This window comes from Mesitornis unicolor, unplaced genomic scaffold (assembly GCF_000695765.1).
Source record: "Mesitornis unicolor isolate BGI_N332 unplaced genomic scaffold, ASM69576v1 scaffold12013, whole genome shotgun sequence".
In the NCBI taxonomy this organism is placed as follows: Eukaryota; Metazoa; Chordata; class Aves; order Mesitornithiformes; family Mesitornithidae; genus Mesitornis; species Mesitornis unicolor.
The window spans coordinates 1-13,213 of NW_010175359.1; the positions used below are offsets into that span (position 1 = coordinate 1).

The 13,213-nt window shown below is 38.3% G+C and overlaps 2 protein-coding genes across 2 annotated transcripts; one reads left to right on the top strand and one right to left on the bottom strand.

Moving 5' to 3' along the window:
• Positions 1-1,050: 1,050 nt before the first annotated feature.
• Positions 1,051-6,315, top strand: LOC104535588 (cell cycle progression protein 1; the record flags this gene model as incomplete). The annotated part of the gene is made up of 3 exons (XM_010181358.1): positions 1,051-1,195; positions 2,213-3,615; positions 5,547-6,315. Coding segments are annotated over 3 exons (1,723 nt in total), but the record flags the coding sequence as incomplete, so codon positions are not given.
• A 179-nt stretch (positions 6,316-6,494) lies between these two features.
• Positions 6,495-12,899, bottom strand: PIGB (phosphatidylinositol glycan anchor biosynthesis, class B; the record flags this gene model as incomplete). Its single annotated transcript, XM_010181359.1, has 6 exons — positions 6,495-6,758; positions 7,323-7,503; positions 8,241-8,451; positions 10,659-10,723; positions 11,934-12,145; positions 12,848-12,899. Coding segments are annotated over 6 exons (838 nt in total), but the record flags the coding sequence as incomplete, so codon positions are not given.
• Positions 12,900-13,213: the final 314 nt, after the last annotated feature.

Below are 13,213 nucleotides of genomic sequence, written 5' to 3' on the forward strand. Positions count from 1 at the left end.
CCCCTACACTGCTCTCTAATAGGTCATTTAACTATTACTATTTTACTATTAACTCAGTTTAACTATCGAGGTTCAACTGGTTTAATGGAGCACTGCCTGTTTTTTAAGTTCATACCTGACAATACATTAAATAGAAATTAATAGAGCACAATAGTATAATAGTGTAATAGTATTTATAGAATTTCTCCTGTTTAATAATGCCTCCCCCTCCACTTTAAATACAGAAATAGAACTGCATACACTGCATTGGCTTTGAAGAAATACCTAAAACTTGCTGTTGCCATCTGCTGTAGGGTCAATTGAAGAGAATTTTAAAAGCAAAGGAATAAAAACTACACCAGTGTCAGGATTTACAGAACATGTGGGTAGGTAGGGAAGTACCAGTAAACAAGTTCTGCTTGACAGGAGAGGCTGGTGGCTAACACAATGAAGAGATTTCGTTAGGAAACAAAATGTGTGTCAGCCTTTACCTGACAGTTGAAAGATACGATGTTTGCTTACTCTTTAGCCTTCACTCATAGATAAGAATGACGAGATAGGGTCTGCAAGTACTTGCTGCTTTGTGAGCAGTGTGTAATAATTCTGTTACTGCATGAAAGTTTAAATACTGTGCTAATACCCTCTTATTCATGTAACTTCACAGTAAAAGCTGTAGTTCAGAAATAGATAACGCGTGGGCTACTGGTCTCCTTTTTCTCCTGATTGGCTTGCACGTTACTAAAAAATGACAACAAATAAATCACACGTATCCTTTTCTGCGTAACTTTTGTTGGTTTGTATCTAACTTTATTTCTATGTAGTGTTTCAAAATTCCTTCATGTGTTATCATCAAATAAAAGACAGTGTAATAGTGAATTTTTTGGGGTCTTTTTGAGAAATTATCCTTGGAAGAAACAACCAATATGTAACAAGCTGATATTATAATCTTTGGTTACAGCTAACGAATTACTAGTAAGTACTGGGCAGAAGTTGCAAAGTAAGAATGCTTTTGGATTTGCAGGGAAAATGAAGATGATGTTTAGGTTTGTCTGTTCCTCTATTTAATGTCAGTCAGGCTATCAAAACAAAGCTTTTTATCTTTGTAGGCACAATACAGATCCAGAAACGTCAGCAGTTGGTGACAAAGGCACGTGAATTAAAGGACCTGAAAGATGACCTTTACCAGTGCCAACAAGAGCAAGGAGATAAAGTGGGGGTAGGTGTGAGTTTCGCTGGATGTCATTGGGTTATTCTGTCATTATAGGTGAAATTTATCACACAAATCCATTACATTTTTTCGTTAGTAAATTCTTTCTGAGAATGTAATTTTTCTTTCCCCTGAATTCTTGACAAAGAGTTTGTATTCTGATGGAGTTACTGAAATGTTTAAACGTACTGGTTTTTATGTACGTAGTCTAGGAGTTACCTGGACACAGGGCCTGTCTCTTTCCCTGAGATGTAATGCCAGGCTGTCGTTAATGAAGACAGCTGAAGTAGAACATGCTGGTAAAAACCTATTGCAGGTTGAACCTGCAGGTTTACTGGATTTGCTTTCTGAATGGTCAGTGGTTAACTTTTTAAATACTTGAACTGTACTTTTAGTTTTTCACTGCTAGATCATTCAGAAAGAAGATTAGGGAATGCTTTGTGTGTGTGTGTGTGGTTTTTTTTTTAAGTTTTCTTTTACGGTGCTGTTAGCACTGTTTATATGTAATTGGATATGCTTAGTTCTGGAGTTTGTCAAGGATGCCAAGAGACCAGGAAGATCCTTTTGTGTTCAGATGTAGTTACATGAACATGGATTTTCAGCAGCAAATTTTAGTTCAAAATCAGTTCCTGAATTTCTGCCCCAACTGTTGAATGCCCTTGTTTCTGCTCATGTGTTTGGTTTTGTAATCTGTAAACCTCAGTTGCCGAACATGAACCAACATTTCCACGTAAGGTGGATGAATGAATGTACCTGCAGCTAGTTAAACCCATACAAGTTGAGGGGCAATGGCCTCTGGTTGGAAGGGAGAGGTTCTCACCTGGTCTTTGTTGCCAAGAAAGTGTTTGTGTGTATACTGGAGATAAACAAACTAGCTCTGCTTTTTTATCTTGCTGCAGCATGTGTCACTACATCGCAAATGACAAGTCACCTCTGTCTGGGCTACCTTGGTCTTTCATCTTTCTAGCTGAAATGGTAACAGTTCTAATTACAGCATTTTGCTTGTTTTATTTTTGTTTGTGGTAGTTACTCAAGGGAGATTTTGCCACATGTTTGACGTCTACTGAAGTGGAGAAGAAATCCTTTGAATCTCAAAAAAAGAGTCTTGCTGCAGAAAATCAGCACCTAAGAGAATCTCTAGAGAAGGAAGAGAAAGCTTTGGCCTCACTTCAGGAAGAATTAAGGAAGCTAAGACAACAAATTAGAAACTTAGAAGACAAAGGTACTAGCACTGAGACTATTGTAATGGAAAACCAGAAACTAAGAGAGCATTTGGAAGAGGAAAAGCAAAGAAACCACAACTTCCTTAGGCAAAAGGAAACACTCTTTGCAGAGGCACAGATGTTAAGGAGAGAACTGGACAAAGAACGTCACGTTACGGAAGCTCTAAAGAAAGAACTGGAACAGTTAAGTTCTCGTCACACACCTGACAGTGCTGATGATGATACACTGAGAGAAAATCAAGAAATAGAAACTCTGCGAGGAAGACTAGCAGAACTGGAAAAAAAGCTCAACTTTGAGCAACAGCGCTCTGACCTGTGGGAGAAGCTGTACGTTGAAGCGAAAGACCAAACTGAAAAACAAGAAATGAATGAAAAGGGACAAAAGAAAGGTGCTAAAGGGCAGAGTAAGACTAAAAAGAAATCAAAGGAATCCTTTTTTGGTTCAGTTAAAGAAACTTTTGATGCGATGAAAAATTCCACAAAAGAGTTCGTAAGACACCATAAAGAAAAGATTAAGCAGGCTAAAGAAGCAGTGAAAGAAAACCTGAAAAAATTCTCTGATTCTGTAAAGTCTACGTTCAGACACTTCAAAGATACCACAAAAAACATATTTGATGAAAAGGAGAGGAAGTCAAATGATAGAAGACACGAGGCAAACAAGAAAGCTCGAACTTTTTTCCGAGAGCATAACTCTTACGAGAACCTGAAGCACGTGCATCACAGGGGACCCAACATGCCCAGAGAATTCAGAGATGGAAGAAAACACCAGTTTACAACATTTGAAAAAAGCACAGATTCACAGAAGTGTCTCAATGATCCTTCGTGTAATAGAAAACATCAGTTTGTCCTGAAGGGCTGCTCTGGTATTTTTGAATGTGCTCATCAAGAATTCATTAGCCTCTTTAACAGAGTATCGGATCCTATCAGGGTGGACGAATTTAATCGGCTAATGAGAAAGTATTTGCAACAAGTTGTACATAACTTTCATCACTGGAGAGAACTAGAAAATTTCATCAATAAGTTTTTTCATAATGGGCTGTTTATACATGACCAGATGCTGTTCACTGATTTTGTGAACGATGTCAAGGATTACCTGGAAGAGATGAAGGAATACCAAAATAACAAAGAAAAGGTTTTTGAGGATTTGGACAAATACATCTACAAATACTACTTTCATTATGATAATTCACCCCAATATGGACCCAGGTTTGTTTCCATGTTTTCTGAGTTAACACAATGAAGTAGTCTTTGTAAAGACCAGTGTCCTTGTTCTAACAGGTGGCCTTGTAGCATCTTAGTGTATGTATGTATATAAACACACGCACGCTTGAAGACTTTCGGAAGGACTCAATGGAGATACTCGACTGTGTGATTTAAAGTGGATCTGTAGCAACTTAGACATCACTTGTGTGTGGTGTTAGGTTTGGGAGGCGCTACAGGTCCACTGTATGTAGCACAATCTGGTGTTTCTACTGAGTTCTTTAGAAAGCTGTGTAACTGCAAGTAGGATTACTTTACACTGGATAGCTATTCTTGTCTATCTGATGGAGTGAGTAACTAGTTTAGAAGTGTTAACTAGGACTTCTTTGTTGTCCTTCCCTGAATGAGAAGGTATTTGGGTGTATTTGAGCAGTCTTAGAGTCCCGTTTTGGCAGGTATAGTCCCTGCTGGCTTTTCAAGAATTGCACTACTTGCTTTTAGCTTATTATAGTACTGTGTGTGCCCAGAGCAGAGCTACTCACACGGTAGGCTTCAGTTCAGATCCTGATGCTGACTGAATTTTGTTCAAACTTGCTTACGAAGGTCCTCGGCATGAATGGTTTCCTGCATTACTTTCCTGTATCTAGTGGTATTCTCAGGGCTGCTACAGAGCAGTTGTGGTGTGCTGCCTGGCTGGCCCCAGTGGAGCTAGTTACACTGGACTGTTTCTACTACCTAGACATTGGTGAAAGGAAATTAAGCAAGCAGCCATAATACTTTGTGTGAAACTTGCTCTTGTGGGAAAGCATATATTTTTATGTGGCTTTTAATATCATTGCTCTTACAAAATTGGCTGTATAGTCTCTTGTGCTAATGTTTATTCTGATTGGGTAAGGGAAAAAAAAATGTGATCTATTAACTAATGTATAATACACAAAAAGTTGTCTTTGTAGCCATAACAGAACTTTTCCCTGTGCTGGTATGCATTTCAAAGCTTATTTAGTATTCAGATTAAGGTGTGGTTCTTCAGTCAGGTTTCTCTTTTGGACTTGTATTATTTTATGTGTTTTATTGTAGCAGGAAGTCTGAATAGGTAACTGCTTTGGGGTTACTAAATATTATGTGAGATAGCACTGTCTATTAAAAGTTGAACCGTGAGGATGAGACTCCTGTTATCAGCTACCAAGTAGCCCTTTTAATGTGTAGTTTTGGCAAGCACACAACATAAGTTTTATGAGGGTTTTTTTTATACTTATTAATATATTACAAAAATGAACTTTAATTTTTAATTAATACACTGAATTTTGAGCACTTCTGTGAGCAGAAAATCAGCATTTCAAATTAGCTTACTCGTAGTATTATACAGAAGTTTGTATGATTCTGAGGATGAAAATAACCTTAGCTTAGCAGAGGGCTAGAGATGCTCACCTGCTATCACCGAGCAGTATAATGGGACTGTTGTCATCAGGTGAGCAAGTGTCTTGTCAGTGCCCCCTCTCTCTAGAAATATTGTACATGAAAACTGTGAGGCGCCCATGTTTACACAAAGCATGCTTTCCTAAGGGTCTGTAAAGTTTTCATGATTTTTGTAGAGCAGAATGTAACAGAATAGCTAAAAAACAGATTGAGATCTCACCCGGGTATCACAGTAGGGATAACAAACAGCTGTTGACTTGGCTTTATTCTAAAAAGCACCCCAGGCAACCAGCTGCAGAGCTTTTTTCTTTTTAGAAAGGATTTATTTTAAATATACTATTTTATTGATGGTTTAAATAAGCAAATCCCTCCCATTTTGCTTACAAAGGACCACTTAATTGTTTTCTCTTCAGTCAAACTCAGCATGTTAAAAGCTGTTCTTGACAATGTAACTGTGTTTCAAAATGCTCTGACGGATGCTTTTGTAAGAGTAGTAATAAGCTTTTGTTTACTCCTTGCAGTCGACCTAAAAGGCCTTTTACACAAACTGAAAATTCCAGACATGAAAGACAAGCTCAGAAGTACCACCGTAATAAAAGAGAAGGTAAATGGCATAAACATGGTCGCACTAATGGAAGACACATGGCAAACCTTGAAATAGAATTGGGGCAATTACCTTTTGATCCAAAATATTGAGTAATTTATGGTAAAGAGATTAGAATTAATAACTCGCATCGTCTCCGGAAACTACTTGGTTTTCAACGAAGCAGCAAGATGCAAGTTTCTTCTCTAAATGATTTGATTTTTTTACACATTTTTGTTAAAAGCCAGAAGTCAAGCTTTCTAATTTGCAGAAATCCGTACTGTTGCTTTAACTGTTCTTTGGAAGTGATGATAGTGGGTGCCAGCAGTATTGTTGCAGAAACTAGGCATGCAAAGACTTGTGTATGAAAAATATGCTTAACTGCATTCCATTAGTATAGTTCAAGCTTGAGTCATGCATAATGTACCAGTGTTTGATATACTAACTTCATCTCATCCTTCAAAAAATAGGTCTACATCACGGTAATGTGTTTGTTAGTGTTTTGTAATCTTATACTTGCTTCTCGTCTTGGGGGCTGTTCAGGAGCCTGTTGAATTGTGAAGCATTTGCTGTGATGCATTCTAATCAGCTTGCTGATTTCAGCACTTGAAATGTCTTGCATATCTGCATATTGTAGAAGAAAAATAAAGAGACATTGTGGGTAAAAGTCTTTATTTATAAAACAAACCTAACATAGCTGTAGAGTTTTACAAAAATGGTTCAGTCCTGTCTAATTTCTTATTGCTTACGTATTCATATGGTAACGTTGGTCTTCCTGATGTTTTGTAGTGTTGTAAGGTAGGGCAACACCCCCAGACTGCCTTACTGCTACTGAAGTTGCCTTCAGGAAGAGGTTTATGTGTTTTCAGCCAGCCAGCGGCTGCCTAATCAGACTTCCCCGTTTGACTTACCCGGTTTCAGACTCACTACTCTCTCCTTTCTGCAGTACAAGATCTTCTAAGCATAGTACTGCTATGAGAACTGATCTCATTAGGTCTTAAGTCTAGAAACTGATCTTCAGGTATGATTCCCTTCAGGTTTTTTTCCTGTACACGTAGATGTGGCTTCCAACTCGTCCTTGAGGTACATGAGTGTGAAAGACCGCGGCTGTTTTCTCATAGCCCCTTAAAGTTAGAAATGATGATACTTCCTGTAAAAGAACATAATTAGTTTCCACAGTCAGAAAATGTAGTTGGGAGCATCAGAATAGCGTTTCAAAGTCGTCTTAAAATCATCAATTCAACTGTCCCCTGGAAATTTTATCCTTTATTTTAGGAATGACTGCTAAAAAAAGAGGTACCTATCCTGTTTGATCCTGTCCAGAGTGGATATTCACCAGAAACTGAGCACATGGACTTCATAAAAGAACTGAGGGGAAAAGGTAGCCTGACAGCAGACGTTTTTGCTTGTCGTCGCTGTGTATGGTTCTGGGAACAGACCACACATGGGTTTTATTATGGCATGAGGAGCTGTAAAACATTACTGGTATATATGGTATATAGAATTCACACAGAGGAGAGAGAGGATATGTGAATGTTTAGTATGTATCACTGGAATGGTATCTCTACTGTATATGTACTGCAGGGCTCAATTTTAATTTAGGCTGCATTTTAAGAAGTTGGGGACAGCAATTTTCAAAAATCTTACCTCTCCCCTAATTTATTTTGTAACCTGACCTCAAAACTAGTTTGTTTCATCTTGCAACTAACCATACCTGTTCTAGCACACTGAAGAAGATCAAGTGACTGGGTAGTAATGTATCATTGTGAAACTCCTTGTTAAGCCAGCCAAGTGGATTGGAGTAAAATACATCTGCTTCATCAACGTAGCTCTCATTTCCAGTTAGGTCTGGGGGACACTGAAGGAATCTCATTTTTAGAGGACAGTGAACATGACTAGGGAGAAAAACAAAACAAACACATCAGGATAAACAGACCAATATCCAAGACTTGAAATGACTCATCACTTAAAAGATACCTCAGTCAAAACCAAAATGGAATAATTATTTCCCCCCCCAGAGTCATATTCTTCATATGAAAGCAAAAGTAGAACAAGTGGATTTGGCTCCAAACTGCTGTCACTATGTTGTTAGCATTCACAGAAAGCAGAATTATTTTAGTAAAAATACCATCTGTGTAACATCAGTTTCTTTACAAGGTACTTTTCACTGTTTGTGTCTGCTTTAACATTCTGCTTACTTGCCAAGATCTACTGCAAACTTTATGGAATAGTGACTGCAGTCATTGTGTGCTTTAATTTTACATTTCTTTACTCCATGGCAGCAGAAGTAAAGGTAAAACTAATACATTTTGACTGTAACAATTAGTAGTTTTGCTACAAAAGTGACCAGAATGAAGCAGCATGAACTACTTTCAGAAGTCGTAACAAACAGAGGACTCATACAAAGCTATTTTACAAAAACTGAATGAAGCTTAGATGCTGAATTTTTTCCTGTGGAATAAACATTTGGCTTCTTTCTCCTATTAATTCTGAATGAACTGAAAAATTAAAACTCTTCCTGTAATACAGGAAGTATATATCCACCTCAATTTATTAAACTTAGGAAAAAGTATCTTAATTTCTGCTTAAATGTATGGATTTTTATGCAGTACACTGCGAACTATTTTAATACCTGTAAAATGGAGTAGAGTGGCACGGCATCATCATGAAGACGAAAGCTTGTGACCGGTCAGCGTTGTTACAGAGCTGCTGTATGTGACTCATAACATCAAGAGAGCCTCGCTGGTGAACCAAGCCTGTATACAGGGCTGGGAGCAAGTTGGATAAAAGCAGGAAACTTGCTGCAGATTTCTTCCATGCTTTCAGGTGTTTCAAAGAATATCCTAGAGAAACATCCGAGTTAGTTTTGGAGATAAACGAACACTAACAGTTCCACGCAGTATTTCTGAAAGTACCACAACTTCACTGCAAACCATTACTCAGTTGATAGCAATGCCTTGCTTTAAGGTATTTTCTACAGTGTTCTTTCAGTCTTTACTCTTTAAATAGAAAGTCAAAGATTAGATTTTAACCTTATGAACTTTTGGATTTAACAGTTAAGCCCATGCCTGTCTTTTGAAGTACAGAAGTAGGATTTCAAAAGCCAGTGTTTTGTCTCTTCAGAGCTTAATTTTAATTTCTTGGGGGAAAAATAGTCCACTCAGTAGTTTGAATGAATGGTATGTGGCAGCTTGCTGTTGTGTTCTGATTCACGCATGTCCAAGCAGAGCCAGAATAAATAGTAACTACGTGTGCTTTGGTATGGCTGTGGTATTCTTTTTCTCCAACATGTTGAAAGCTACAGCATTCTCTTATTATTATTTTGAGCTACTTATCCTTGGAAAAGCTTACTTGTCCATCTTATCCCACCTACCATCCCTGCCCCTTCTCTCTCTTTTATTGAAATTGCTAATAACAGGAAAATCCATTTATCCTGGTGGGACATAGCTGTATAAACCTGTTTCTCACAACCACAACTTAGATGAACCTGGCACAGAAGACAGCTTCACATTGCAGCCAGCCTGGAAACCTGTATTAAGTCGTGCGTGTCAGTCTTAGGAGATGGAAATATTTTATGCAGCGTAGCTCTGTGACCATCTTTACTGAGTGACAAGAAACAAGTCCGGCCTGTTTCAGAAGGCAGTAACCAGTACATTAAATTAGTCTTCAGTTGGTCTGCTCTTCTACTTAGTCTGTGGTTTGAACAGGAGTGGAAACATTTTATTATAGGCATTTTTTTACTGCTTTGTGAAATGCTCTTAGCTTATCTTCAAGTGTGCTTGGAAACTACTTTGAAATTCATGTGGGGTTTTTTCCTGCTTTTATTTATAATGTTTTGACCGACTTAAAAGACCTTGGTGTAACCACTGAGCTACCAGAATTTTTTTACCAAAGTATCCAAACAGATGAGAATCACCTCTTGATAAACTGAGGATATGACCTGATTCTCTTACAGACATGACAGTTAAGTGGGATATTAACAAAAAACAGTGGTCTGATTGGATCTTTTTCTGCGTGTGAGGCAGAACTGGTTCATCTTAAATCTGCTGTTGAACTGAACACTGAACTAAACCAAGACATACTACATATGTGATCTCAGCAGAGCGCAATATTACTGAAATAAGATTTACTTTCGTAATTTTCTTTAACCTGTTTTGCTATTCTAAACCATTTCAATTGATTCATCTGTTTTGAACCTGTATTTAAACTAAAGCTATACAACTTCACGTTCCACAAGTTTTAATCTCTCCTGCGTAACTAGACTTTACAGAATGAGTTTACTTTTCCTATACGCACACTACGGTAGTTAATACCTAGTTTTGTAAAATACAAAATACTTCCTTATTAGGCTCGTTTCTGTGTTTAAAATAAAAGAACCCACAAACCAGGAAAAAAGATAAGTGAATACTTTAACAGAAACTTTTAAAGCATCAGGAAAGTCCTAGTCAGCAAAAGCAATGTGCTCTCCAGTTCAAACTGCAGGCAGATTCTCTAATAAGTTAACCATATTAGTTTAGGGACCTTATTCCTACTCTAACATTCCCCCTTGTTGTGCCTGAAGGAAAAAGCTATCACACTAACAGCTCTGAAACTTGTGGAAAGCAGCCTACAGTTGATGGTTGATCAAAAGCAGGCAGAAAACCAGCATCTACTAACACACCTGAATCTAGAAAAGGATAATTTTACTTTTTGCATGCTCAAAGGCATTTGTCAGGCACACCTGAGAGAAGTGGGTGGAAAATTACTACAAAGGAGCCAAGGAACAAAATTCAGTGTAAGGGTGGAAGTGCTAAAAAGTTAGAAGTCTCTGAAGCAGTTTTCCTATTTTTTCTGCAGGAAGTACTTTTATCTGTGCTAAGAATTCTCCGTCTGTATTTCAGTCACTTGCTGTTCCTCGAAGTTTTGTTTTGGTTTTTAACCCAGCTGTAAGAAAAGGTTAGGCCAGTTGTAAGAATCCTTTGTTGAATACCTGCATTGACAATTAACAGTCTCTCTTTGCATAAAAACAATACACAGGGGAGGCTGCAAGACACTTGAAACCAATGCTTACCACAAAATATCATGCAAAGTGGCAGTACTGGATAGATGAACCTGAATTCTTTATGGCTCAGTGTGCTGTAATAAAACAGATAAAATACTACAGCAGAAAAGGTAAATGCATCAGTTCTGTTGACAAAATTTTAGAGTGTAGAGGACTGGAAGGAAAGCATTTGCATGTACTAAAAAGCTCTTGGCATTGAAGCAGAGTAAAAGTGCCAGTTGCCACTTTCTAAGAACATGATGAGTACATTAAAATTATTTGGTCAGTTTAAACCAATCACTAAAAAATGTACCTGGCTACTGCTTTAGCAATTAAGTGGTCCGATTTTATGACTAGCAGATACAACATAGCTAGTACTTTAGCTATGTTGTACTTTAGCAAATTGGTACTAATACCAATTTGCCTCCTGTAATACAATTCAATAAAGAGCGTGGATGGTGAGCTAAGATTCAAGTACGCGTTTTTATCTAACGAAGTAACGTTCACCTCTGCTAATACAACTTCACACAATTTCCCATGCCAACTTTTGGGGCTTTTCTGGGGATTGCTGCAAGACTTGTCATGGGAACCAAACAGGTTCTTACAAGACTAAGGGAGATAAAAGTCCTAAAACCAACAGAGCTACCTGCAGGTTTGAGTTTGACTGAAAGAAGAGGTGGCATTTGTAGACTCACTACTGTTTTGCTGTGTTTGTAGTCTAATACCATTTATTACTTAGTATTTATAATTTGCTCTGTCCTTTCTTGTCTGAAAGTCTGAATTCTCATGCTTTAGAAACAGCTTACCTTCTACTTCTCAACTTAAAATGAGGCACAGTCAGTCCTATGATAAATGTTAAAATGTGTAGACTTGTGAATGGAGGAAGTTTTAAAGGCCAAAGAACATCTCATCTCACTGGGGATGTACTAAAGCACCAAATGAAATGGTGTTTTGGTTAACAAGCATCTAGTAAACACACTTTTTCTAACTAGTTCTGCTGTTGCTTAAACACCTGGTAGGCGATTGAGTGGTGGTGGTCTTCATTTTCTACTGAATTTCATGCTGAATTGTTTTATTCTTCAGGTCTAATCAGTTCTAAAAATACATCTAAAAATACCTCTACAGGTAATATTACATAAAATTCTAGAAACTTGTATAATTGACTGCATTTCTTGGATTATTTGAGTAGTTTAAAAGTTTTCTGTCACTTAACCTGAATACTGGGCTTTTTTGTTCTAGACAGGACATGAGCTTTGAAAAGAACATAACCAGTGAAATAGAGTGGTTACACTGAAGAGAGATTACCTGTATACCAACACTGTCCATATCACCGCTATTAGAAAGATGCGAAACCTTTTTGGTGCGAGCACACAGCCATGAATAAAGAAAGGCAGATGGGTACCCAAGACGACTGGTAGTCCCTGAGTGAAGTACCAATGCCAAGGATGAGATCCATAAAATGTTCCCAGATTCTGCAGCACGTTGAATTTCAGGAAGTTCAGCTGAACCAGTACCCACTGGGAGATTTTGGAGGGGAGTGGGTGGGGAGAGACAGTTAAATACAAAGCCAAAGTTAAAACCAACAGCTAAATTGAATTACGTAGTCATCACTGGCCTTAAATGATACAGCATTTTCATTCATAGAATCACAGAATGGTTCAGGTTGGAAGGGACCTTAAAGCTCACCCAGTCCAACCCCTGCCATGGGCAGGGACACCTCCCACCAGCCCAGGTTGCCCAAAGGCCCCGTCCAACCTGGCCTTGAACACTGCCAGGGAGGGGGCATCCACAGCTTCCCTGGGCAACCTGGGCCAGTGTCTCACCACCCTCACAGTGAAGAATTTCTTCCTAATGTCTAATCTAAATCTATCCCCTTCCAGTTTAAAGCCATCAGCCCTTCATACTTAGGTATTTTTCTACTAAGACTCATCACAGACTTGCTCTATTTAGCAGTTAAACACGGAAGTGTGTTAAGTTTTGTAGTTTGTTGATAACTATTGATTTATTGAGAGCTGAGCATAGTGATGTTAAGCAACAGTCTGTCATTTAAAGTAACTGAGAAGTCTGTATTTAAGGATTTATGGCTTAGGATATATTTAGAGATTACAGGCCAGACACAGTCAAAGAAAAAACAGAAGTTAGAAATGTCTGAAACATCCAACCATCTTAAAATGCTAAACCCCAACCTTTTTCTGTAAGTCAAGTTTAAAACAACTTACCTCACCAAAAAACACACGGTCAATTATTAAAGAGGTTCCTACTGTTACCAACCTGCAAAAATGGAAAGTTGGTTGTACCAATTTAAAATCATCATCACACCATAGAAGGGTTTGGGTTGGAAGAGACCTTAAAGATGATCCAGTTCCAACCCCCCTGCCAGGAGCAGGAACACCTGCCACTAGACCAGGCTGCTCAAAGCCCCATCTGACCTGGCCTTGAACACTGCCAGGAAGAGGGCATCCACAGCCTCTCGGGGCAACCTGTTTCAGTATCTCACCACCCTCACAGTAAGTAATTACTTCCATATATCTAATCACCCCTCATGCTATCACTACACTCTCTGATAGAGTCTCTCCCCATCTTTC